The sequence below is a fragment of the Pelecanus crispus genome, chromosome 1 (assembly GCF_030463565.1).
Source record: "Pelecanus crispus isolate bPelCri1 chromosome 1, bPelCri1.pri, whole genome shotgun sequence".
NCBI lineage: Eukaryota > Metazoa > Chordata > Aves > Pelecaniformes > Pelecanidae > Pelecanus > Pelecanus crispus.
The window spans coordinates 66,096,369-66,123,581 of NC_134643.1; the positions used below are offsets into that span (position 1 = coordinate 66,096,369).

Sequence of the window (27,213 nt, forward strand, 5' to 3'; positions counted from 1 at the left end):
TATTTTCTGGTTGTTTTTTTTTTTTTTTTGGGGGGTGCGCCTTGGATATTTCTATCAGTGTGAAAAACCAGCTATTCACTTCGGTCCTTTGCTCCGCAGAAATTCGTCTTCTCCCCTTGCTCCGGGTGGTGGCTGGGCCTGGCTGCAAAGAGCCCATGGCTGCGGGTCACCTCGCGGGCTGGAGGACGACCAAGCAGCGAGGCTGCGAGGGCAGGGGCACGGGTGGGTGTGAAAACACTTCTCCTCGGGATTTTTATTCTTATTTTTTAAACTGAGGTGGGGTGCCTGGGCCTCATCTGGGGGCACACAAGGCCCAAGGCGGGGGCACAGTAACATGGATGGGGGATGAGACCTCCTCAGCCCCGGGCTCGATGGGCGGGGGGAAGGCTGGCCGAAACCAGCACGGTGAGGGCCGGGAGAGGCCCCCCCCGAAAGGGGGCCGGAGCCCCCCGGGCACGGCCCGGCCCCGCCGCGGGGCCGGGAAGGCGTCGCTGCGCGGAACGCCGGTGCCGGGGGAACGGTTTCCAGCCGAGCCGGGCTGGGCGGGGGAGCGGCGCCGCGTCGGTTCCCGCCGGCCCATCCTGCGGGGCGGCGGGTGTGCCCCGGGCGGCATGGCCAGAGCGGTGAGGGTGCTGGCGACCCTGAGGAATCACTGGAAGAAAACCACGTTCGGGGTCTGCCTGCTGAGCTGGGGCGGGAACTGGCTCTATGGGAAGCACTGGTAAATGCCGGCGGGCCGGGCCGGGCCGGGCCGGGGGGCGGGAGAGCGGGGCCGCCGCCCCGGCCGTGTGCCCGTCTGCCTTCACAAGCGACCGGCCCCACACGGTGAGGGCATCGCTGCCGTCTTCGCCTCGGGTGCCCGGGCCGCCGGCCATCTGCCTAAGGCAGCCTCCCCTCGGGGCTGTTAAAATGGGGGTCTCCCCTCGGAGGGGCTCCGGCGCCTTGGGGGGGGTGGCTCTCCCTCCCCCAGCCGTGCGCTTAGGAAGGCGCGGTGCCCTTTTGTGACTTCCCGCCTTGGCCTTGGTGTAAGTGTGGGGCTCGTTCAGGTGGTAGTTTTAACCAGAGGTGTTGTCGGGGTGGCTGGAATCATTCTGGGGCCGGTTAGAGAGAAGAAAGATTTCTCATTTCCAACTTAAAAAAAAAAATGCCATCAGCCAAGCACGTGTCATCAATTTGCTTGCTTTTAACCAGTACTGTAAGGATGAATGAAAGCAGAGGGCCTACGTCTGCAAATGGTGCCGCTGGTGCTGGGCTGATGGGAAGCCACCTTCGTGCGCGGAAACCGGCCGTCACAGCATGGTGGTCGTGTGCCGGTGGGTTTTCCCACCTCCTTTTTTTCTTTTAGCGTTGCCATACACCTCGTGGAAGATGCCACATTTCTTTTGCGTGAGCGCTTGTGTTTGTCTTGAGGTGCAGCGCCGGTGGCGGCCACGCACTGTGCCTGCCCGGTGCCTGCGCTTTGCTGCTGTCGCCCACCTCGCTGGAAGGAGCCCGTCAACTGCTGCAGCAGCAGTACTGCTCACATAAGTCATACCTAGCAGGGTGTCATTTCCACTGTTTATCTGTGGAGCAAGTGTTCCTTCTAGTAAGCAGAATCCTCCTTCCCAATTTTTAAATAGCTAGGCTTATATTTTAATCCCTGTCCTTTAAGATTATGGTTAATACACTTGACTAAAATGCAAGTATAGCCAAATTATTTTTAAAAACTGTTACTTTTGGTGCTGCTGTTTGTTCTGTCACTGTCTTAACGTCTTTTTAATTGTTAAGTCATGATTTTAGCAGTGTTCTTTTTCTGCTTGCGTTAAAATGCTGCCAAAGCCTCAGTGGAAAACTTAGGAAGATAAATCTGTTTATGTTGTTTGTTACACTTTCCTTCTTTACTTCCTTTTGCCTAGGGACTTTTGCATTAAATCAGTCTTTGTTTTGAATGGTACATCTGCTTTAGTTGCTTACTTCTTACCTGAAGCACTAAGGTTCGGTTGACTGCAGGGCAAGCAGCAAAAAAACCCTCCCTCTGCACTTTTCTCCTTCTAATTGCTAACTGTAGGGCAGGCTATGGTAAGATGGAGAATAACTGTGTGAAAGTGGTGGTAACAAGGTCATGGTTTCATGTGTATGCCTACATGGACCAACAGACAGCAGAGAAGTGTGTAGTATGTAGAAGAAAGGCTGAGAGAGCTGGGGTTGTTCAGCCTGGGGAAGAGAAGGCTCTGGGGAGACCTTATTGTGGCCTTTCAGTACTTAAAGGGGGCTTGTTAGAAAGATGGGGACAAACTTTTTAGTAGGGCCTGTACCAATAGGACAAGGGGTAATGGTTTTAAACTAGAAGAGGGGAGATTCAGACTAGATATATGGAAGAAATTTTTTACAATGCGGGTGGTGAAACAGTGGCACAGATTGCCCAGAGAGTTGGTAGATGCCCCATCCCTGGAAACATTCAAGGTCAGGTTGGACGGGGCTCTGAGCAACCTGCTCTAGTTGAAGATGTCATTGCTGCTCATTGCGGGGGGGGGGGGTGGACTAGATGACCTTTAAAGGTCCCTTCCAACCCAAACTATTTTATGATTCTGTACTGCTGTGTTGTAAGCAGAAATATTTGTGCTAAATAGGTTGGGGGCTTTTTGATGCCTTCATGTGGTGTCAGTGGATCCTTGAGCTTACATTCCACTTATCCCTCTGACGACTTGAACTTTGAATTCAGATAAAATAGCAAAATGCAAATGAGTAATTATTTGAGGTTCTGTCATTCCAGATACCTCTTAGCCGAAAGAATAAACTTAATGTACAAAACGAGGAGGAAGAAATTGCTCAGTGGCATTCATATGAGGGGCTGGCTGGCGGGGCGGAGCAGCATCTGACTTTCCCAGGTACCCTGCTTACGCAAGTGGCCTCTTTACTGGTCTGTTGCCACAGATACTGATGACAGCAACGTGCATGTCAGGCCTGGGTACTATAGAGAGCTACTGAAATAGAGCATTAAGAAAAAGACTGAATCTGCTCCTTGTGCATATGGAGAGTGGGCACTTGAGGCCTAGGAGCAGCGTCAGGCGTAACCAGTGTCCCCTTTACATCTGTGGTTTCTGGGAATTCATGTGCCTATGTACTGTTGGTTTCAGCTGTATTCATTTCCTGTGCAGTACATGGGAAAACACATTATGATCACGGAGAATGTGAAGTGTACCATAAGTGATATGGTAGTGAATAAGGAGGAAAATATGAAAGGCAAACAGACAAAAAGGGAACTTTTGGTGTCTAAATTTCAGTGCCCAGTGGTTATTTTGCGCTGAGTGTAGGCACGGTACTTTAACCCAGATGATGTAGTGGGGGAAAAAAATGTTTACCCATCCCATTCTTCAATCTCCCCTTTTTTCAGTGAGGGAAAATACAGCATTTCCTTACCAGACATTGGAAATGCAAGGTGGGAAATCCTGTGATGACAAACAGCTCTGTGCGACTTTGATGTAGGCTGAAGCACAGCTGTAAAGTATTGCTTTTAGAGATTTAAATACTGTTTGGAAAAAGTGACAACCGTTTACCCATTTCTTGATCTCTGTGGAGGATTGTTTTAGCTAGGGAATAGAAATACGAGGAGTGACAGAAGAACCTGATGACAAGAGTGTAAAAATTCAAAGGTGGTCTCAGCAGCCCTGTCATGGTACTCTGTGCACAATGAAGGCCTTACCTTGTGGCTGCTGGATGGCAGGGAATAGGCCAGGATCCTTCTCTGCAGCTTCTGTTTTGCCTCCAAATGTGGTAATAGCTTTTGGTGGGGTTTTTTCATACATTCTCTCTCCCCAGTTTCTTTGTTTATATACGCTGGGGAGCATGAGAGGTGCCTTTCGCCCCATGCACAAACTGCTGCAGGCAGCACTTGAAGAGGTTAATGAGGGCTATGTTGGCTGTGAGACTTGCTGCTATCGACATCAGAGGCTAAATTACTATGCATGAGGCATACTTGACTAGACTTATATTTGACCTTTTAGAAAAGATTAAAGGTTTAGTGAAGTCTTGTGCTTCAGTTTCTGGCATTGCTGGAGTTTTTGACGAAAGGACTTGCTTTAGCACAGCATCAGTTCAGATTAGGCTCTGACTTATTGGAGTTAGTTGTCTGAGATGTTGCTCATTTATTTGCAGCTGAAGAAAGTTGTTTTTTTTTTTTTTTTTTCCATCCTGCATCCCTCTTCTTGGCTTTTGCATCCTCGTGGATTTTCTAAGATATTTCTCTTGCAAGGAGAAGATAATTTGCTTTTTTGACTTCTCAAGGTTCGTTCTTCTTTTGGATGCAGTGGCTATGATTCTGGCATTACGTGAAGCCATTGTAAATAAAAATCTGTCCTGCTAATAAGTGGCAACTCTTCTGTAGTCAGTCTCTGTGTGCCCATAGGGACAGAAGAGCTCTGGAGTACTTCCTTAAGACTTTGGAGGATGCTACGTGGGCAAATATGGACAAGAAGAATGTTACTTTTTCCAGAGTTGTCCCCTGTGCCTCTTCCCTGCCTGGAAATGGACCCAGGTGTCCCCCTCCTGCACCCTGCAGACTGTGCTGTGGGGTCTGATGTGGACACCCTTGTGCCCCACAGATGTAGAGGAAAGAGGGGCACTGGAGTGTAACAGTTCATTGCCGAGTTAGTCTAAAGGTTGTGGATGACGATAACTGTAAAGGTCAAGGAGCTGCTTAGCCCAGTCTTGTATGATACTTTTCTTCATGCAGCGTCTCGTTTCTGGATCAGTGTATTAGCCTTTTGTCTTTGGAGGCATCTGTTCAAATACTGACTGATTTAACAGTAAGGGGTTTTTGGATGAACGGGAAGAGTAAAGGGGAAACCTGTGCTGATTCCCCATCCCCCATTTGTGATTCAGCCCTTCTTAGTATGTAGTATAACAGAAGGTGCCTCTTCAAAAGAGACATAGATCAGGAGGTGGCAAAGATTTTTCATATGTAAAATGATAGGCATTGTGTCTGGTTGAACTACTGTTAAGTAAAACCCTATTGCTATTCTTACAAAACTTTAGTGAGCCTTAAAATCCCTTTGTTTCTCATAAAAGAATACATTTTCAAAATCCGTAGTCTTGCATTTGGGATAGCAAATACCCTTGTAGTATTGGAGAAGTAAGAAGAACACTCAGTGTTGTCACATGTGAAGTTGTCTCCCTTTAATTTCTCTGGATTGCATGAATTTATGTATTAGGATAATTTTAATCTGTAGCATATCATACTACAGGTATGAGGGACACTGAATTTGATGTACTAGATCAAAGCTTAGAGGGTATGCAGATTGTCAGAGACATGCTCATACACAGTAGCGTACTTCTGTTTAACATTCACACGTGAGGTTGATTACAGATAAAGTAAAGATACCATATGATTGTTTTAAAATTTCTGCCAAGTTTGGAAGCCCCTCTCATCTTTATTTCTTGGGTCACCTCTCCTGAATTGAGCTGCTGCTGCTGTTCTTTGTATGTCCAGGTGGTGCGGTGAGTCACCAGCTATGTCAAATCAGTAGAAATTTAATCTCTGGCATAATGGACATTGGCTTAACTGATTGTCAGATTCGGCCAGACTGTTAAGTGGTGTCAGTGGGTAAGTAATCAGCACTTTGTCAGGTTGGGGACCCTCTATGTTGTACTGAGGCAGTGGGCTCCTCAGATACTCAGTTTTACTCTGTGTATGTTGAAGTATTGACTTTCTCCGTAGAAAATGCTGGCAAGGCATCTGGGCCTTTGACTGCTTGCCAGTAAGTTGAGTGTTATTGTTATCTATAATTTGAATGTTAGTCTCTGTGTGTTTGCCAACTGATAACTCACTTTGTCACCTTTCTGCATATACTTCCTGAGTGGCTGACTTTATTTCATCAAAACTTTGTCAAAAAAACCAAGTATAAATTCTGAGTCTTGGGTAAAGCTGGTGCAAACTAGGATTTGTCTTCCATGCTCTTCCAAAGCCAAGATGGAAGTAAGTGCTAATATCCAGCAAAGAGGATGCTGTGCTCTTGCTGTACTGGAAGCAGCCAGAAAGCTCTCTGCTAAGATAAAGTCTCTTTTAGGAGTTCTGTTATAGCTCTTGAGGACTGATCCTATGTGCACAGCTTTGGTCAAGCTCCTCCTCGCAAAACTCTGTTTTGATGCAGATGCTGAACTGGAGAGTTGTTAGGCTGCTTCTTGCTTGAATGTACTTTATAGTCTTAGATTTAACCCTTTTGGAAAGGGGATCTCACACCTGAGCTTCTTTATACATTTGTAGTATCATCACTCTTAAGGGAGTTGCTTTGGTTGGCTCTAAGACGAAGGCTTATCCTTTGCTGCAGCTGTGGGCCTCAAACAGCTTCTTTGGTTTGAGTTTGCTATCTTCTCGTTGTTGAGTTCACTGCTGCCCTGGCCAACCTCTCGTCGTGGGAACTGACCTTTCATTGTGGGAGCCGTGCTTTCAGGCCTCGCCTCTGCTGGCACTTGGGCAGAGGATGCGGTCGCAGCTGGAGGAACATACATACTAAATTGCATGGATGTGCATGCTTATACGTAAGAGTGTAAATTCCCTATTCTAGCTGAAAATGCTTAGAACAGGAGCAGTGGCCACCAGTCCTGCACTGGGGATGTTGCAGACAAATTGGAACAGCCCCTGTTCAAGCGGGTCATAGAGATGTTGTGCCCTCACAGCCCGGTGTGTTCTGGCAGTCTGACATGGCTGGTGCGTGGTGAGCTCTGGACAGTCGCTCTTCCTTTCTTCCGGCGTTGGTTCCTTGCTTTGGCGTAAGCCTGCTCTGTTCGCCAAAGAGCCTGCGCTGCAGTGGCTGCTGGCCTTGCAGGATTGACTGATATCTTGGTCAAACCAGTCAAAGTTCTGTCTGTGGGTTCAGCTTAGGACATCTTCTTTCTTCCATATGCTACTGCCACTGCTCGTTCCTCTCTGTCTCCCAATTTTTTACTGCTTAAGCAAGTTGGCGCAGTTGTAAGCTGTGTGATGCTTAATTCTCACAGTGGGAAGGCAGCCCTGGGTTCACCAGCCGATGCAGTACTGCATGTCTCTTTTGCTTTAAGGCTGGAGTTGTGTCTGTAAGCCCTTAGGGGAAATGTAAAGTAAAAATTGATTTTTAGTTTGCTGTGGATATGGTGCGAGTCAGAAGAAATCTCTGTGTGTTCTTTAAGGCAGTGCAGCAATTTCCCTCAGCCTCGACCTCCTCATGTTCAAGTGTCATTGAAAAGGCTTTGTTACTAGGTGCTATCAGTCAACAAAGTACAAAAAATCAACAAAATCTTATGTTTATTATTAAAAAGTCTCTTCTTCTCTGGGAGCTGGTATGTGGCCATATTTTGATAATTTCATACTTACTGAGACAGAAAACTTTAAGAAGTTAACCTTTTTGCTATTTTTAACATTTTCCTAGCTGTATTTATTAATTGGTATGACCCACACAGGACTTCCAGACCCACTTGCAGTACTTTAGGTGAGCCATATGAGATGAGTAAAGGCAAGAGCTGTGATACAGGAGGAGGACTGCTGTTCTCACAGACACACCCCTGTGAGTGCACTTCTGCTTTTTTTTTCTTAAGTATGAAGATAGTTAAGTGTTGATGTAACATTTTAAGGAAAGCAAAATGTTCTTGTTATCTGGCATCTTTAAGCCAAGCTTGGGACGTCTTTAAGCCAAACTTGGATGACTTTAAAATACATGCCCTAGTTGAATCAGTGGAAATCCTATGAGTATGGCTGGAATGGTATGGAGTTCTGGGTGCTGTGTTACTGGAGAGGTGAGACAAATCATCTTAAATTACTGGACAATAAATGGTTCTCCTGGTCTCAGAATCTAAACCTTTCCTTTGACACCAAAATGATATGTGCCAGAGTGTGTTTTTCTGGTTCTGTAAGTGCTTCAATGCAAGAGAAAAAGTTGACATCTAAACTGTCAGCCCTAATTTTTATGGTTAAGACTCCATTGAGCTGAATCAAGCTTGCATCCTTGACAGTTGTTTGGAGGGTCTTTGCACATTGGGACAGAGAGCAAAGTATCTTTTGCTTGCATTTGAAAAGTTGTGCTGGACTCCACTTTAAAAGCGATTAACGCTGCAGCGTAAGGTTGTGGGCACCAGGAAAACATACTGGCTGGCAATGCGACACAGCTTGACTTCTGAAAAAAATGGCATCAATGTGAAGTAAACAGATAACATGGATTTGACTAGAATTTGTTAATAGGGTTAGGATGGCAATTCTTAAATACATCAACTCTGCAGCCATCATTTGATAGTGGGGTTTTCTTGATATCCCATAATATTTCAACTTTACATATTGAAATTGCAATTGCTCTGGCCACACATAGTCACAGAGGGGAAAAAAAAGTCCCTAAGCACACTGTGGACTTAGCCTGTCATGCTGTCTTAATTGAACTGGAATTAGCTGTGACAATGTTGTTTAGCTTGGAACGCAAACCTTTTCAGAGATAGTTACTTTAACTAGTGCGCTTTCATTATATTACTGCAATCAAAAACTAGTCTGTCACTCCTCTAAGTAATGTTTCAGGTCCTTAATACAAATGACTTACTCCTTTGGTTTTAAGGAGCAAACATGACAGTTAAAAGCCTGCCTCTGAGGACATTGTTTTTAGACATTCCAGTTACTTGTTATCCTGGTGAGGTATTATTCACGTATTTTCTTTTTCCATGCTTGAATTATTCCTTTGTCTTTCTATTATTACCAGGAATAAATCTATGGCTTTTTTGCTGTATTTTCTCAGAACCCAACTTCGTGTCTCGCCTGAAGTCACCCTACTTCTCCTTTTATGACATCGCAGCATCTTTTAATGATGCCAAAAAGAGCAGCTTATATAGCTCCAGTGACAGATAAATACCATAAACTCACAGAATTTAATAGATTGCGCTCGTGTTTGTGTCCAGAGGTCTGACCAAGGCCTTGCCTTCTCTTCTGCCATTTCCACTGCAGGCTTTGGCCTGATGAGCCAGGCTTTGTGGCACTTGTTTTTCATGGTTGGCCTTGAATCCTTTTAATTGGTGTAGTGTGTTCATTTTGGTATGCTGACTGTAATTGGGTTTTTTGTATTTGATATTTTTGACACAATAACATACTGTCTTGCCAGATATTGGCAAGGGCAAGCTGAAGGAGGTTTTTTTGTTTTAGCAAGGAGCGGAGGTGTCTGATACCTAGAGGACAGGTGAGACTTTGGACACTGCAGAACAGGGCTCCCTGTTTTGTCTGCAAGGGCCAATAGGATACCTTTTGGTCTGGGGAAGAGCAGAATTTTGTTCCTCACTCAGTAGCTCTGTCTCTAGTTTTTGCCAGCTTTACCCTGCTTGCCACCTGGCTAATGCTGTCTGTCACCAATGACAAGCACAAGGATTAGTCTGGAATTTATTTCTGAAATGACCGTCAGTGACATATCTAATACTGATATTTTCTTCTTTGTTTTTAAACTTCACTTAGGTGAGTTCAGTGATTTTTCACCTCTGCGTTAGTGCTTCAGGCCATGCTCAGACTAGGTGGGTGGTAGGTGCTGCATTAACATGTGTTCGACTTACAAACTGATGGAGAGGGGATTTCACAATTATAATGCACAAAGATTTAAGTCCATGGAAGTTACACTTAAGTCTACTCTAAATCCCCTCTATATTGCCAGAATGGTAAGTACCTTCAGTGTAAATAACAGGCAGTACTAACATTGAAAAAAACCACACCTTAGGTCTGGAGTACAGTTATGTAGCAACTTAAAAATAACTTGCAGTTATACGGTGTCTCATAGCTTATGTAATCTCAGCACACTTGGCATCCTGGTCTTTGTTTTCTGCTTTTCTTTACTATAGAAAGGGTGTTTGTGTGCACATGAGGAAAAACATTATGCATGTGTGCTTAAATGGCTGTGTTTCATCCTTAAAATGTGTTAAATAGGTCTTAAAGAACCTGTATTTTTTTTATTTTAGTGCTGTCAAAGTATGTGTAGAAAGGGTATGTACCTACATTTTAAAAATGAGCAAATTGTTTTCAACTTACACAACCTAATGTCCACTCTCTTTTCTATCTTACCTAATAGCGATAACCTGCTACGAAGAGCTGCATGCCAAGAAGCCCAGGTAATACTGTTTAAAGTGATAAAATTAGATTAAAATCTCCCTCTTATCTTGGTTGTGCAGGGCTCCTGAGATTTTCCCAGCGGGCCCTCTCTACGTGACAAGCCTTGTAATGATGCCATCTGTGTTCTTTTGCTAAAGTGCCAAAGGGTGGATGAGGCCTCCAGCCCGCAGCTGGGGTACCGTACCTTTCACGCGCTGACTGTTGTTGTGATGGATGGTGCAGTGTTATCGCTGGGGTAATCTTAGTTACCGCTGTAGCTACCCAGACCTCCATTTCTGCAGGTGTAATTACTCCGTGTCTGTCAAGTTCTGGTGGCAAGATGGTTTGTTGATAAGGCAGGAGACTGAACTCTCGGATCCACCACGATAGGTGTAGTCTGGGCAGAAGCAGCGCAAACTGCTTCATGTTAGTGCTTGGCTGGAGAGACCTTGCCCTTGTCTGTTTGAGCCTGAGCCCCTAACACACCTTTATGGGGGATACTAGGTGTGATGACTGACCTAGCGTTTTTGAGACCCATGAACTGGGAACTTAATAGAGACAACCCGCTTGCTGACCACTGACAAGAAAGCTGGTATTCAGAGAGAAAGGGGTAGTTACTGTCTGAGTATATTGACTATTTCATTTTGTAGTTTGTGGTCTGCATGGGCAACCAGCCATGAACAAATTCCCATACTGTACTATTCCCATAAAGAAATCTTGTCCTTAATAAGCAGTCTTTCATGGGCGCTTTCCAATGCTTTTGCCCATGGATTACATCACTGCACAGGTACTGCTTACTGTCTCTGATTACCTTGGTGGTGTGGTGTAGGATTTTAAGTCTTTCTACCTCCCACAAATAAAGTTTATTCTCAACCTGCTCCTCCATGCCAGATCTTAGAGATTTTGCAGGGTGTAACACTGTTCCCATCATTGCTATCTACTGGGGCCTGAGACGAATGGTGAAAATTATTTTTGTCATTAAAGAACTTTCCTTGGGATTACCCTGCTTCTGTGGTGCACCTGAATAATCCCAATTTTAGCCTGCCTGCTGTTGAGGGAAAGATATTCACAACACCTTGACTTGGGCAATGGAACTTCATGCCAGAAGAGATGTAAGGGAGCTCAAGTCTCATGAAAGAATAAGAAAAATCTTTCCCTGAAAATACTGCTTTCATAAATCATACCTATTGCTTCAGAGTCAAATGCATTTCCAACTCATAGTATCAGTTGCTCTTGATTTTTATGTTTTCAATATTCATTTTTACTGCATAATATCAGCGTGATGGAAGCTTTTTATATCACCAGAAATAGCAGTTAATACCTTGGTATTTGAAGTGTGCTGACCAAATTAAAAAAAAAAAATTAAAAAGGCACTGATGAAATAATACATAAGGAAAAGGTAAAAGACCTAAGTATGCATGCTGTCAAAAGGGTGTAACTGCTAAGGCAAGTGACTGGTACAAGAAGATAGTTATGTTGTGCAAATTCTGACTTTCCTGTTTCTTAATTCCAGTCATTAAGTGATGGGATCTATTCCGTTATGGCTTATTCTTGTAAATGAAAGTGCAAAAGCACTGTCAATAGAGCTTGCTACAATTTCAGTGGTTAAAGCCTGGGAAAATATCCTGCAGAAGACTCGTGCATTAGAAAGGAGTGAACCAGAAAGCCTAGTAATCAATTCTTGCTGTAATTTCCATTCTCACTGATGTGTCAGTGCCAAACACTGCTTGAAAACACACAGCAATACAGCAGTAAGGCATTAAATATCTGATATGTTCTTCAGAATAACAACAATCTGTAATTGTTTGAAAAATGCTATTTGCGTTTATAGTGCTGTGTAAGTATTGGGAAAAAATAGAGGCAGACTCATCCAAGAACAAGGTTAGTCTGAGTGAAGTGGGGTGTTTCCCTATTACTTTTACATCAGATTTTTAAGTTTTTAAGCCTGTTACATTACCAAATTGATGAGGCGCCCACCTTCCTGCCAAACTATCCGCTACAGCAGTATTTCATGCAAAGACTCCACCATGCGTGTCTGAATTTAAATACCAGTTTATGATGACAGCCTTGGGGTGCCAAATGATCATAGAAAGATTCTATAATAAAGAACCCTTTTCTCATATTTTACACCTCCTCCTCTGGAATAAGTCAGTGTCAGCTGACTGTGGACTTCCTTTGCAAATGTGGTCTTGCTGATTGACCTTGTTACTGAACTCTGGGCATGTGTTGAAGAGGTCCTGTTTAGCTGGCAAACAGTTTGCTCTGTGAAGCAGGGATAGTTTTCTGTAAAGGAATGTAGTTTCTCTGTTGGTGTTCATAAAGCATTATAAAGCCTTTCTATAAAGGGGTTTTCGCAGTTGCAAAATAGTGATTGTCATCTTAGAAGTCCAGAAATGCAATACCTGGAAGTGTGCATTTGACAAGGAAGTGAAAAAAAGCATTGACTTTCCTAAATTACACCTTCATATATATATTTAATAACCATTTTTAATGTCTGGCTTTAAGTTGTCTTTCCTTATGCTGTGCTCTGAAAAAAAAAGCTTCTAGAATGTTGCATTATTATTTTTTTATTTCCTGTCTTAAAAATCAGCATTCGCTTTAGAAGTGCCCCTGTATGTAACATAAATGTCTAAGTATGTTACATAAAGAAGTGATTATGTCATTACTCATAAATTCTTTATGAGCCTTGTTAGGTTGTTTAGCACAAGCAAATAAATCACATTGTGCCCCCCAAGCAAATAATTCATTGTTTCTAACAGCTGTAACATGCTAGAGGTCCCCTATATTTCCCAATTCCCACCCAACAATTGCAATAAAATAAATTGGTCTGTTTTCCAGCTGATTTTTGAGTAAAGCTTAAGAGTTGTTGATTTGTTTCCCTTTCTTTGAAGATTCCTTTACTCTCAGCAACTTCTCTCATCCTTTTTCTTTCTTGAAGAAGAAATTTAAATGTTTTAAGCAACATAGCCACCTGCATACTTCTTTTAATTGAGGTTTCCTGAGCAAAGTTGGCAAGTGGAATTAATTATAAATTTAAACAGCTAACATTCACGGAAATCTACTGTGCTTTGTGTACAATGTCCACCTTCTTCAATATAAAAATTACTGCTAGGGGGATTAACTTTCAAGGTAAAGGCGGGGGGGGGGGGGGGGGGGGGGGGGGAAACAGGGACAGTTGACTGTGTCTTGTGTTCAGTGCAGTAGTCTTTGCTCCTACTTTATTTCTGGGGCTTCTGGATGGTACTGTTGAATATGTTGTCATTCTTGTACTCAAAACCAGTTTGATTTGGAGTGGTAGTGAGGATGCCTTTAGGTGAGCTAAAAGAGGTTTACAGAGTGGGAAGTAATGTGTAGAAGCTTTGCCTTTTCCTGCCTCTCATGTGCTGAAAAGCTATGGAAATAGGTACAAATGGCTAAAAGGTACAAAAGGCTGTATGGAGTACCTCTCAAAGAATTTAAAATCGAGGCACCTATTCAGAATTGGATCAAAAGTTGAAGAGGCATTTAGTGATTTTTATAGGGAGATATTAGGAAGAAAAAAGGTCTGAGAAACAGTGAGCTTGCTTACAGGTCAGGGCAAATTCTCTGGTGATTATCTTTCATATCTGCAAAAACTTAGGCATAGAAAATACAAAAATCAGCAGAAGAGATAGAAGAAATGAAGGACAGAAGTGAAAAAAGATGCAGAAAGAAGGTGGCAGGCAGATGTGTGAGAATTACATAAGGAAGGAAAATCAAGTAACCTTGGAGTCAAGGATAGTTCCCTGGATCTCTGCCCATGGCAGAAAACCAGAGTTTGACAAAAATGAAATGGTAGTGGAATTGTAAAAATGAACTAACAAGTACTTGTGACAGTGGTGTGAGCTGTTGCTAAAAGTGCAGGTCTTGAATAGGAGACCAGTACAATGGCTGAAGATGGAAGTCATTTGAATGTCATGAGGCTTGAAAGCCCATTGACATTTGTAGAGATGCATTATTTTGAACTGGTTTACCAATGTGCTTAAAAGATAAACTGAACTCTGCTCTTTTTATCTCACTTAGGCTTTTGGCAACCAGCTGATCCCTTCCAGTATGCCACTGAAGAAAGCAACAGTGTTCCTCAACCCAGCAGCTTGCAAAGGGTAAAATTGCTTCTTCCCTACACTCATGTGTGCGGCACTCTCTCTGTATTTTTGCTCTGCCATCCACTATAAAAGCCAGCCAGATTTTTGAGCTCATTTTTGCTTCCCTCTGATGCCAAGCTGGTGCTATGTAACTATGCCAAACTTTATTTCACCAAAAATATTGGGATGAAAAATAGAACTAGATGCTTGAGTTGAAAGAATGATTTCTAAACATATGTGTATTTTTAATTTTTCTTTTATCCTGTGTTTCGGCCTTTGTCATTCCTTTGTATGTGGAATTCCTTCATATTCCTTCCACGCTTTTGTATGTGATGCATTTCCATCCTCAAAAACTATAGAAATAAAAGATGACCTTGATTGCTTCAAGACTTGAAGTTAGCCAACAGTGATCTTACTTCTGTGGGAACCTGTCCTTGAAAGGGATGTGCCCACAAACTGAGAGGCTAAATATGGGCTCAGAGCAAGACTCCTGAAGAGGTTGGCTGCTATTTTTGCATACTCATTAACAGAAAAACAGTTATCTTGGATATGAAGTGTGACTGTTTCTGCTGCTCAGCTAAGCTTCCTATCAGTTGCATCTTTGGGAGGGGTGGGGAGTCGTCAGTAACAATGTGAAAGGAATTATATATCTGACCTGGAAGAGCTTGGACTTACGTGCTTTTGTTCAAAACACCCGTGACTGGAAAATGCAAAGTGTTAATAAATTACATCTCTGACTTCTAGTCTCGTATTTCTACTTGTTGTAAGCAATTTATAGTTAATGGCATAATTATTTTATTATGCAGTTACAGAAAATGCCCAAGTCCTATAACAAAAGAAAGTAAATAGAATTTTGCTTCTAAACTTATTTAATAATATGTAACAGTAAATATTTAAAAAAAAATATTTCTGAAAACCTAAATGGTCCTTCTTTGTGGTCTTAAAGCCTGGTGCTCTGCAAGTCTTTAATTTGCTAATAAATTTCTTTCTGGAGGTCTTGTTTTTGTTTGATTGGTTTTTTAAGTTATTTTTGGAGAAAGCTAGATAACCTCTTCTGCATTTATTAAAACTGCAACAAAAAGCTGACATCTGAGATATGAGTTTAGAAATGTAATACGTTTGAACCAAATGAAATCTGATCTTTCCTGACTGGCACATTGAGTGACTGATTGTGTAGATTGTGTGCTCTGTTTTTAAGTAGATTTCTTCTTGTTATTCATTTGTTTCTTTGCTTTTTAATTTTTTGAGCCACCAGACTAATGAAATAGTTTTTACTCTGTTTTTTCTAGCAAAGCCAGGAACCTTTTTGAAAAGAATGCTGCTCCAATTTTGCACTTATCTGGCTTGGATGTAACTGTGGTTAAGGTAAGAACTGTTCTGTTAATATAGATACATTGTCTGCTCTGCTTTGTCCTCTTGAAGAACTGAAATTCAATTCTGGATGTATTTGAAATTCTCAGTTGTCCTGTAGACGTCTCGTGAGAAGAAATAAATACTGAGATATTAAGCTGCTACTTAATCTCGTTCTTTTTAACTCACAGTTAATTTACAAACTGTATACTGAGTTTTTAATCTTCAGCTAAAGCAGTACATGTGCTTGTCTGTCTGAAGCAGCCCTTCTGTAATTCATGTTTGAGAGAAAACTCTTTAAATATTTGAGTGCTGGCTAGTGGTGCGTGCCCATCACTGTTGAAATTGTCAACTCTGCCTGAACTTGCAGAATTCAGAAGTGAGCAGCTTTGACGTGCAGCGGAACTGTTCAGATTAATTAAAAATAACCTTTTATTTTTACACTGAAAATAGCTCAGTGTATCCCCAAATAATTCAACATTCCCATCACGAAAGCAGAACACTGAGCTCTAAATGGTGTGATTAGCAGAGAGGTTTTCTTTGGAAAGAGAAGTAGTAAACATGAAAGGATTCTGATCTTTTTGCAGGTTTCTGAGGCTGTGATATGTGGATTGTTTAATAGTCACTGTGTCCTGGCAGTGAAGTACTCTATTATGTATCTTTCTGTCTTGGAATCTTTTTCACAAGGTTTAGTGTTAAAATGCTGTTTTTATTAATGCCTCTCTCTGATCATTGACAATACATAGTCCCACCCCAAGAGAGAAAATTATTTTGCAAGACTTAAAACTGATGCTTTGTAGCTTCAGACCTGAAAAGTTAGCAAAACAGGGCTGGGTCGGTAACTGAGGCTGAGATGTCCTTGTGAAAGACATTCATTTTGCAGAAAATGGTTTTGATGGCTTAGAAAGTCAGTGTACTCTTTACTGCTAACAGTAAACCCATTGTCAACAGCTTGCTGTTGGGCAGTAGCCTTTTATGTAGCTCATTCTGTGTTTCAGGAGACACGCATAAGCACTTTGGCTGCTGAAGAAGTTGGGACTTTCTCTGCAAGAACATGGTTTGCTTGTGGTTTTGTTTCAGTGTAAAGCTACCTGGAAATACGATTATTGCTGCAATATTCTAGATCTGTGGAATGAAGATTTACTCTGATATTTCATTTAGCCTTTGTGTGTGTGTTTCCACATATTGTATTAGGCAGCAGACTTGTTTTATAAGTTGAAGAAATTTCAGTGAATGTTAAGTAATATAGAGTACTGTGTGCCTATATGAGAATAACTGTTAAGCAAATGGATACATGATACTTTTCTTTCCATAGAAGAAAAATCCTAGAATTAGTCACTTGAGTTCTCATGTTTGGATTTCTTTTTCTTCAGACTGATTATGAGGGACAAGCAAAAAAGCTGCTGGAATTGATGGAAAACACAGATCTGATCATTATTGCAGGAGGAGATGGCACAGTACAAGAGGTACTGCCAGGAGCTTTGTCCTGGTTTGTTGAGAATCATAGTCAGGCTGAGGGTGAGAAGATTGAGTCTGTGTAATGTAGCAACATCAGAACAGCTGTTACTAGAGATTTGTCCATTTTAGTATCTGTGTTTTCAGTCAATGTTATAATCTTCCGGGGTTAAGAAAACTCTGCTAGTTGTTATTAGTCTAAAAGTGATGATGGGAGTGGGGGCAGAAAGAGTGTGTAACATAACTATCTTCCACAATTTTATTCTAGAATGAGAAAATTATTGGGGACACATGATTCTAACTTTTTTTTAATTTTCAAAGTTCATTCCTGTCTGTACTCCCCAAGAGGAATGCATGTTTTGCTAAGTGGGAATCAAATAATTTAAAAATTATGTGGGAGTAATAACAAAGCATGGTATATGTTTAATAAATGCCTATTGTCAAGATGATTAATGACAGGAGCAAACTATCAGCAGAACTAGGGGATACTCTTATTTTTCAAGGAAGGCTGTATTTTATTAAAGCATTTCCTGGAATGCTAACTACTGGCTTCATAAGGCAATGAAATGCAATGACCTTAAGAGAAAGTGGTCAGAATACATCTGCGAATTTCTTCTGGCCTTAGAATTGATATTGTTAGTTGCACACTGACCAGTGCTATTTTTGCATTATGGAGAGCATTATTCAGTGTTAAAACATTTACACTGGCATTGTTTGTGGTGCCAGCATATGTTCATGTGCACTCATAACCCTGCTATTTCTGCCATGTTTGCACACTGGACGTGCCTCCTTTCTCATGTAAGCCACTGTAGCACCTTCCATAAACTGTAGCTGCTCCTTAAATCTTTTCCAAAGAGTCAATGTGGTTATAAATTTCATAGCTTTCTACTGTAACTGAAAAACAAAATTCTCAGAGCTGAGCATTTCCCCTGTTTTTCAGGTCGTAACTGGACTTCTCCGCAGAGCAGATGAGGTAAGGAAGTGTCGCTTTTTAAATTTTGTTTAGTTCATAGAGGAGGTGTCCTGTGCATCCACTGTGATGTCTTGGCCTCAGCTGTCTTCTACAGATAAGTCCCTTACTAATCTGGAGCCAGCTTGCTGCATAATAAGTCAACCATGCTAGTGTCCTGCAATTCTGCTCGTTGCTCTTCATTCCCTTTCTCAGGGAGTGCCATGGCTCCCAAGCCACAGCTTTGGGAAGCTTCCAGCGTCAGAGCAGGGATTGTGGAGAAGCCAAATGAACAACTTTCAAAGACCCATGGACCAGCTGTGTGTGCCGCTTTGTTTGGCAGAAGCATCAGGCGAAAGTACATGTTTTTCCTGTATTTGTACAGGCTTGAAACCGAATTCAGTTATGGCCATGCTCCTATTGCTTTATGATTGCTTTGCCATTTTTTCAAGCAGTGAATACCTACCTATGCAGATGGCTGCAGAAAGCAAATTTTAACCTCTCAAGGTGGATCGCTCCAAATGGAAATGAGAGAGATTTTTCTTTTTAAAGAGGGAGGACAGTGTTATTGAGGAAAGGAGGGAATCATTGTTCCCAAAACCTTCTGGCAGACGCTGGCAAAAACTCAATTAAATGATCCAGACAAGATTATGATGATATCCTTGGCAGCTAGAATTGTATCTGTTTAGGCAGTTGGTTTGTCTGAATGTGACAAGAGAAACTCTGCAACCAAGCCAGTATTTTTGAAGGGGTGCTGGCTGTATCAATTCTGAGACATCAATTTTTTAAAATTTAATATTATTATAGTTGACCCCTGAGACCTCTGTAATCTAAAGATACTGGAAGAAAAGTTTTAGAGGCTTTACTGGCTAGTTTTTCCTCTCTATTTTTTGACTTCTTGTCTTGATGTAGCTTGGGTTGATTAGCAGTAGCGTAGAAAATTCTGTATCTGGCACTATTTCGGGTGGAATACTGCATTGTAGTATTGCCACTGTGTCACTTGATGTCTTTGGCCAGGGAATTCTTCGTGTCCTTCATATCCCTCTGTCCTAGGCGTAGAGATCTGCAGTTCAGCCCCCTCACTCTGTGCTCTGCTTCCCTTTTTACGTGGGTATGTCATACTGCTGTTGCCTGGATAAGAAGAGCCTGTGCAAGGTATTCCAGAAACACTGTTCCTAGCAGCCAGGGGAGCAGAGCAGGACTGCATGAGCTGCAAATAGCCTGTTGTCTGCACACTGTAAAACAATTCTGAAGAAGATGAGAGAAGGGTGTTTGAGATGTGTTAAGGCTTGCAGATGACACAGAGATAGCAAGGGAGAGTGGGTGGGCATGAAGTGAGAGGGGTATTATTATTTAGTTGGTGCAGATTTGCAATATCATGGCGCTGCTAGTAGCAGTGCCCAGAAGGGAGATGGTACATTGTGATATATGGTAGTTTACATTGATTTGCTGACACGCTTCAAGAAGCACAGTTTATTATGAGGTATAGTGTAATAACTTGCTCCTTCAACAAGCTCTTTTGCTGAACTGTGGTACAGAAAAATAATATGGTCAATGACTTCCAAAAATTAGACCTTCTGCTGCTTGATGATTTGGATGCCAGAGGAATCAATTAATTTCCTTTCCTTAACTGAGAAAATCTCTTTGCCATGCAAGGTTACTCTATCAGAGGGGGATTTCTGCAATGGTAAATGAGATTCCGAGCTTGTGATGCCACTGTCAGTATTAAGAAAGATGGCAGATTGCTGACAGAATCCATGCATTAGTTAGGACATGGCTGCCAACCTGCATGTAACAATGATCTTAATGATGACAGAGAGCTCCTTTGTACCCAGTTGGCAGTGGTGGGTTCACAGATTCAGATGCCATGTTCTGAGTCATGTATTACTGCCTCATTTAAAGAAGTGCCTGGCTGCTTAGTGCCAAAGAGGTGATATCAGACACAGCTGTGATCTCCACACAGGAAGCTTCGTTCAGCTGATGCAAATGTTAATTTACTCTCCTGATGTGTCCAGGCTGTCTTCAGTAAGATTCCTATAGGATTCATACCTCTTGGGAAGACCTGCACTCTGAGCCACACGCTCTACCCTGAGAGCACGAACCAAGTCCAGTAAGTGTTACATGTTTCTGAAAGGGGGCTTTTTTTTGTTTGTTTTCAAGGAGCAGGGCTTTTCGGTAGCTTCATACTTTTCTTTTTCCTTCTGTTATATAGAAGTTGGTAGTCTCTGGGCAGAGCCTGATGATTGTCTCAACTTGCCTGAGTTAATGACTTCCAAAAACTGACTAAAATTAAAAGAAGGAAATGTATGTATTATTAGAACATGAGATAATTTGCTGTAGCTAATTTCTCTGTGATCGTGTGATGCTCAGATTTTTTTTTTTTTTTGAAAAAGAAAAGGATGAAAAGGATCAAGCCTCTTAGGAATAGTCAGAAAGGATATGGCAAGGATAGGACAAAATAAAACAAAAAAAAGTCTTCTTGCCATCCCTTCTCCAGTTTAAGAATTCTGGAAACTAGTTCACGTAGAACTTGGTTAGCACCTGCAAAGTAAGGCATACAAGAATATCTTTATGGGAAAGGTTGGATGCCATTACTGACTTCTGCAGGGTTTCTTGCCCATCCCTGTGATGGGACTGATGCTGGCAACTCTCCAGCAACCTGAATCTTACCTGTCAGCATCCTGGATATGATCCACTCTGGCAGTATCTGTTGCCTGCATTTCAGTTTGTTGTAAGTTTGTTTTGTCCACTTCTAAAGTAAAAAGGCTAGTCAATTAAGCTTTCTTTTCCCTGCACTTCATTTCTTTTCAATTTTATCCTTCCTCTCATCCCATACTAATGAATATATTTCTCCTTGCTCCTGAAATCGGTTCACTCTGGTTCTCCCAGTAACTCATTAACATTCTTCTTTGCGGAACCCTTGCTGGTATCCATCATACGTAAAACCCACGAGCCAACTGGCGTAACATCTTTCATTAAAACTACCAGAGTGCTTTGAAGCTCAGCAAGATGGACAAGGCTGTAATCAGCAGCTAAGATTAAAATAATAATTTATGTTTGGGTTCTAAAGAGGCTGTTTGAAATGAATGATCTTCTTGTCCCAAGGTAATGAACTGTGCAGGTGAGACTGCAGCATATTGGTGAAGTTGAAAGGAATTTGGTCAATAGGCTGCTTAACAACCCACACCAGTAACACAACCTGACTTAAGAAGTGCAGAAGTGATATTTTAAAAAGAAATATTTGGGCTTTGGTTCTTTCAGCACTATTAGATCTTACCTTTGGAGTGTAGGAACTGTAGATGTCTTACAGAAAGGTAAGAATTGGGAGAAAAGAAAGACTGAGGGAAGAACAGATTCCTTCTCTGTCTCAGTATTCTAAGCCTGATGACACCAAGGGCAGTTTCTCCTGCTGATTCACATGAATATTGGGCTGGATCTGAAAACTGCATTTGGTGTGGTATTTTGCTTTTTCCTGTCCAGCTGAGACACTGGAAATGTGTGCAATGTGGAATTTAAATTTTACCTGACTTTGAAAACAAGGAAGGGGTTTCAATGAAATACATGCTTCAAGGTCTGAACATGGAGACTTCTTTATGAATTTGAACATTTTGGTTACAAAATCTTTAGTACCATGCTTTACGACTTGAAATGAGAAAGTGTCTTAGCTACTGTCAACAACTTAAGGGAGACCAAAACCACATGAGCACTGCTGATAAGTAGATTTATGTTGATTATAAACTTCAAAACAAATTAACATACTAAGGCAATTCAATCCTAGATACATGAATTGAGACCAGTCTTGTGACCATCGCCTTCTCTCCCAGATTGTTATACTTGCCACCAATAAAATAAAACCATGATTTGGGTCCTTAGTTATTGAGTATCCGAAACAGCAAGTAACAGAGTTGGTGTGTGATCTGCCAGATTAGCTGAAGAAGGAGGAATCTCTGAAAAGCTTAGGCTGAGAACTTCCTTTCACTTTTCAGGTCTTTTGCTGTTTGTTTGTTAGAATGCAGGCTTTGTCATGTGTTGCAGCCACCCAGTTTGCTTTCTTTTCAAGAAAGTGCAGCACTTTGTCAGAGTTCTTTCCCTGGGGTGGTTGTGTTTGCTGCAAAACAGCCCCACCTGGACCTGTAGTGGGGTTTGCTGAAAAAAAGTGTAATTTTAAAGCTTACTCTTTTCATTCCTTCCTGTTTGTTTTCCTTTGCTTCTTTCCTGTTTGTTTTGCAGACATATTACTAATGCTACATTGGCCATTTTGAAAGGAGAGACAGTTCCACTTGATGTCTTGCAGATCAAGGTAAAAGCATCTGCTTATTTGGCACCCGATGTTCCTAAAACTCTCCTGTTCTTGTGGTGGTCTGTTTATGTAGACTGCTTTTCCTCTGTGTAATGCTGTCAGGAATTTTCGTTTATGATACCAGCAGTTCTGGTGGCAGTCATTTCTCCACTGTATGCTATGACATCAGATAGTCTAAACTGGAGAAAACACTAGAATGCCTGAATATCTTTTTTTGAGGCTCAGAGAGTACTGATGAATACAAAACTTAGTAACACCGATATTTCTGTAGAAATGATGAAAGATAACAATAGCTCTCTGAGCTGATTTAATACATTCATATGTATGGTGGACTTAATAGCTTTCTTTTACAAACTGAAAAACGTGAAATGGGAAAACCTTTGACTATGCCCCGTGTGGTTTTTGAGTATTATTTTTCTGTTATGTTGTAGAATGGACATTTCTGCAACAAGAGCTTAGTGTCACTGTGCAGAGCTCCTTGCTTTTGGCTGACAATATCCACAAAATGAAATGGCTATTGCTGGGTATGCAGTCAAACTCAGTCAACCTCTTCAAAACTTCACCTCTTACTCCTCTCTGGGAGCAGATGGAATGTATAACACTTAAGTTCTGCTTAGCTTTATTGCTGTTAGCTATTTATTATACCTCTTCTGTGAAATTTCTTTTTGGGATTAATCAGAAATCAGTTTTTATATAGAAATGATACTTTTCGAGCTGCAAAAAACAAAAGTTGGAAACAAGATAAGAGAAAGCAATTTCACAATGTTTATTTTTCTTTACAGGGAGAAAAAGAGCAGCCTGTGTTTGCAGTGACTGGTTTAAGATGGGGGTCTTACAGAGATGCGGGAGTTAAAGTTAGCAAGTAAGAAAATACTGGTTTTTGAAACTGTACCTTTTTTAGCATCTGTTGCCTAAAAAGACATACCCCCCTCTTGTAAAGAAGTCTTTTTTGAGTGTAGGCATTTGACAGGCAGAGGCACCCACTCTTGTTAGGTCTTGCATTACACACAGGGAAGTGTAAGACATTTCAGCATTTTTGTCATTTGAAATAAACACTTATTTGGTGGTGACCTGTTCTTTTAAGTATTTACTTTCTGCTTGCCTTGTGGTGCCCACTTCTGGAACTTTATTCAGATTGTATCAGTGGGAAAATCTCTCCCTTGAGTAAAGTCTAAGTAAAGTAATTGGTCATTGTTTTTCATCAGTTGCCAATGAAGAGATGCATGCAGACTCTGTAACTCAATTCCAACAAGGGACATCAGATGCAGTAGAAATGCCCTTCAGTTCCTGCCAGAAATGGCATGGACCATGCTGTCTGATGACTGTTCTTTGAATGCTAAACTAATAATTGTTGGGCTTTCTCCAAATGGACATTTAATACGCCACTGTCTGTGCATCAAATGACTAGCATTATCTGGTGAAGGAGCAGCAGGGCCACAGCAGTTCACTTCTCAGACTATTATGGAGGAATTGCAGCACATGCCTCTGCACAGCTACAAGGAAATACCATGTGTTTTGGGAATGGGCTGTCTTTGTCAGGAAACAAGAGGTAGCAGACCTCTGGAGTCTGACTGGCAGATATTTGAGTAGGATTGAGAGGTGATATGGAATGGGGGGGATGCAGTAAATGGCCAAGGTGTCTGTCCCTGGGAAGCAAGGGACATGCTTGGTAGCTTGTGTAGGTGCTGACTTGGCTATGCTGCAGGCTCTGCTGCTGATTGCAGCCCCAAGATTAAGGAAGTGCATGCTTCTCCCCTCTGCACTCTCACTAGGGTTCCTGTGCATGCCCTGCTTTTTGCCTAGTGTCAGCCTTCACATCTTTTCCTGCAGTAGTTCCCTTTCGTAAGAGTCTTTTGGACTCAGTGCTGGAGGCGTGATAGCATCTTCTGTATTTGGGGCAGCATGAACATTTTCAAACCTCATTCTCTTCCATGAATGTTTTTGAATGCGCAGAAAATGTGCCCAGCTTGGAAAGGACTTCAGCCACAAATGAATGAGTGCTCAGAATGTGCTTGGGACAAAGACTATGCGTGCTTGTCCTGTTTTTATACTTCTCCATAAGCATCCACTTTTGGTCCCTATTGGAGATGGGTTAGTGAGCTAAATGAACGTTTGGTGTATTCCAGTACAACTGATCTTATATGTAAAAGAAGGCACCTACTATGAAGGGATTCAAGCCATAAGCCCCAGTTCCAGAAATTTGTCTGGCTGTCCCTCTGCTAAGCACTGTCCTGGTGGTGACATGGTGCTGTTTTATATTTTGAGGTTTTATTATTTTACAGACAATTTCATGACTTGGTGGGAGTGGTGTGACAGTTGCATGCCTTAGTAGTTAATGGTACACTTAAATCTGCAGTACTCTTGAGCTGATGGTGTTTAATGTGCTTTGTTGACCTTCTTTGGTGGAAGACAGTGATCAAAACGTGTGCCAAGCCTGCCTAAATATAGTCACATCTTTAGATTCTATACAATACTTCATAGCTGGCAGGATTTTTAGTTTGCAAAACATTGATCTTGATCTGAGAATCCTTTGGGGCAAATTGATGTTTGCTGGCTCTGTTCTTTTGTCACTGAAGCTGCTGATTTTTGTTTGTTTCCTCCAGCCTCATTCTTTATTGCATATTGTGGAGATGCATCCCAACAGCTGTTAGACCACAGGCCTTTAAATCATTCCCAGTTGCATCACATAACTAGGTAAAATTCTGCTACTGAGATGTCACACTGGCTGTAGTGAAGATTGTATACTGCATTTTGGTGATCTGTAACTCAGGAAAGGGATGTCACTGCTAAGCTGGTGGTGATGTGTAGAAACTATCTTAGTATCACAAAGCTAAAGGGTGTAGGGGAGCACTAACTTCAGTGGCAAACAAGTCTGTGTGCTCTGACTTCATGCAAGATTTCTCCCTTTCCGCATGTTGACCCCTGGATATCTTAAAAGTTCAATTTGTGGGTTTTTTTCAGGTACTGGTACCTTGGACCTCTGAAAACCAAAGCAGCTCACTTTTTCAGTACATTTAAGGTAAAGAGTAATTCCAAGGAAAGTGTTTTTGTAGTTGGGAAATGAAAAGGCTGACTATGCTTTGTATAATTTATCTGCAAGTTTTTGTGAAGGGTTCTGGTAACAATAGAAAATGGGAGTGAAACTCAACTTGTTAATAAACCTACCAGTTGGTAGACTTAACTTCTGAAGAGATGAAGGGGAGGAGGAAGACTTAAAAAAAAAATCTTTACTGAGGATCTGTTGCTGCAAGATCACCAGGGGGAGCCAGTAACCACCTTTGAAACTGGAGAGCAGTAGTGGTGCTGAAGATAGCCATTAAAAGTGCTCTGTCACCTTTTCTCAACAGTCGTTCTTATGATAACATTTCATTCTGATTTATTCATCCGGCAGAAGTGGCTATAATTAGACTGCTTATGCACATTGATAATCAGGCTTCCATGCGTAGTAAAATGAACATGAAGATTAATAGCTTATATCTCACCTTAAACTTCTCTGTTGCTTAAAATTGATCCTGGAAAGATTAAAATTTGACCTGCATGAAAGGTGAGGCATTTTCATTCACATGCTTTTCCTGTTCTCTGAACATATAAGGAGTGTCATGAAAGGCTGTGGAAATACCCAGGAGCTGGTACAGTAGATCAGATTGTGCAGTCCAGCCATGCTGTCTGTGATAGCACCAATGCTTCCTTTATAGGAAGCTCCTGTAAAGGGGAGTTAAATTGTAACGCGTCCATGAAGGATTCCCCACCCCCATCCCCAGGAAATTCGAGACGATGATTCTGTGCTGGCATTCTAGGTAGAAACCTATTCTTCACTTTCCTCCAGCCCCTTTCTCACTTTTGTGGAGTCCTTAGCCTCAGTTAGTGGCAGTGATAGTGGATTTCACTGGTGAGCTATTCATTGTACATTAACAAGATCTGTTTGACCTGCTGAAGGTTAAAGAGAAGTGCCCACTTTTTCTGCTGTTAAGATAGAAAAGTTTCTACCTGATCTCCCCTAATTGTGGTGTTCATTGCATTATATGCCTCTTATGTTATCATTTTGTTAATTTCCATAAGAAATGGCTCCAGCCTGTTGAGCTAAATCTCTTCCTAGCTTGTTTTTGCTGCTGTGCAATACATCTTTTCTGGTTTTGTTGTAGCTGTCCTTTGAAACAGGATGACCTGTAGCTGAAAACAGTGTAAAAGGAAAGAGCTCACCTCTGATATTGGTAGGGGCATTGTTAAGAGTGTTATCTCTTCTAAAATATATAGGCTTAAATTATCACAGCATTGCTGCTTTTCCCTTTAATCATTAATACTTACTGTTCTTGTATTGCCCTACGGATACAAACTCTGTCCTGTTTATTATGTAAGTATGATAGTGGAGTCTTTCCTTGCTCTCAGAGGTGTGAGGTAAATTAGCTTAACAGTCTGTGCTATATGATCCAAAACTACTTCTAAAGTTCTGTGCATAGAAAAATAATTGTATCGAGTACATGTGGGCTCTTGGCTGGGTTGTTTTATAGTGTATACATTTAAAAAACAATCATATTATTCCCTCCATAAGTCCTGCGTTTTGAGCATTGCAGAAATTATTTGTAAAACAAAATGAGAGGAAATAAACTTTGTCAGCATGTGGAATTATTTCAAGAGCTAAGGTTCTTCTGTAGCCCATCAGTTTCTGATACTGGAATCTGAAATATCACCAAGAATGATGTGTTACTTGTTCTTTTTTTTTTTTTTTCCCCTCAGATGCTTTATAAAGCTCACTTGACTTGCCTTAAGACCTGTTGTTTTGCTGTCTATAAGCACCTGACTATAAGGTCAGATCTTGATTGTTTGAGTTGTTGGAGAACAAAGGCCTGCCAGGTTTTAGTGCCCCTTGGCTGCACACAGCACTGTAGTCTTTGCCTGTTTGCACTAGACCCCACTGTGCGGTTGCTCTTTGAGGTTGCCTTTGTGCCATGCAGAGACCAATTGTGCTTTCAAACATTAATGTTGACCTTGCTGGTTTTGGTTG

At 41.7% G+C, this 27,213-nt stretch overlaps 1 protein-coding gene across 1 annotated transcript in view; it reads left to right on the forward strand.

The window, feature by feature from the left end:
* The first annotated feature begins 611 nt into the window (after positions 1-611).
* Positions 612-27,213, forward strand: part of AGK (acylglycerol kinase) — a 37,518-nt gene continuing 10,916 nt past the window's right edge. The window contains exons 1-10 of the mRNA XM_075717860.1: positions 612-721; positions 10,035-10,074; positions 14,096-14,175; positions 15,447-15,522; positions 16,881-16,973; positions 17,903-17,935; positions 19,927-20,021; positions 22,142-22,211; positions 22,994-23,073; positions 25,173-25,230. Coding sequence (XP_075573975.1) covers positions 612-721; positions 10,035-10,074; positions 14,096-14,175; positions 15,447-15,522; positions 16,881-16,973; positions 17,903-17,935; positions 19,927-20,021; positions 22,142-22,211; positions 22,994-23,073; positions 25,173-25,230 — 735 coding nt within the window. The remainder of the gene's footprint in view (positions 722-10,034; positions 10,075-14,095; positions 14,176-15,446; positions 15,523-16,880; positions 16,974-17,902; positions 17,936-19,926; positions 20,022-22,141; positions 22,212-22,993; positions 23,074-25,172; positions 25,231-27,213) is intronic.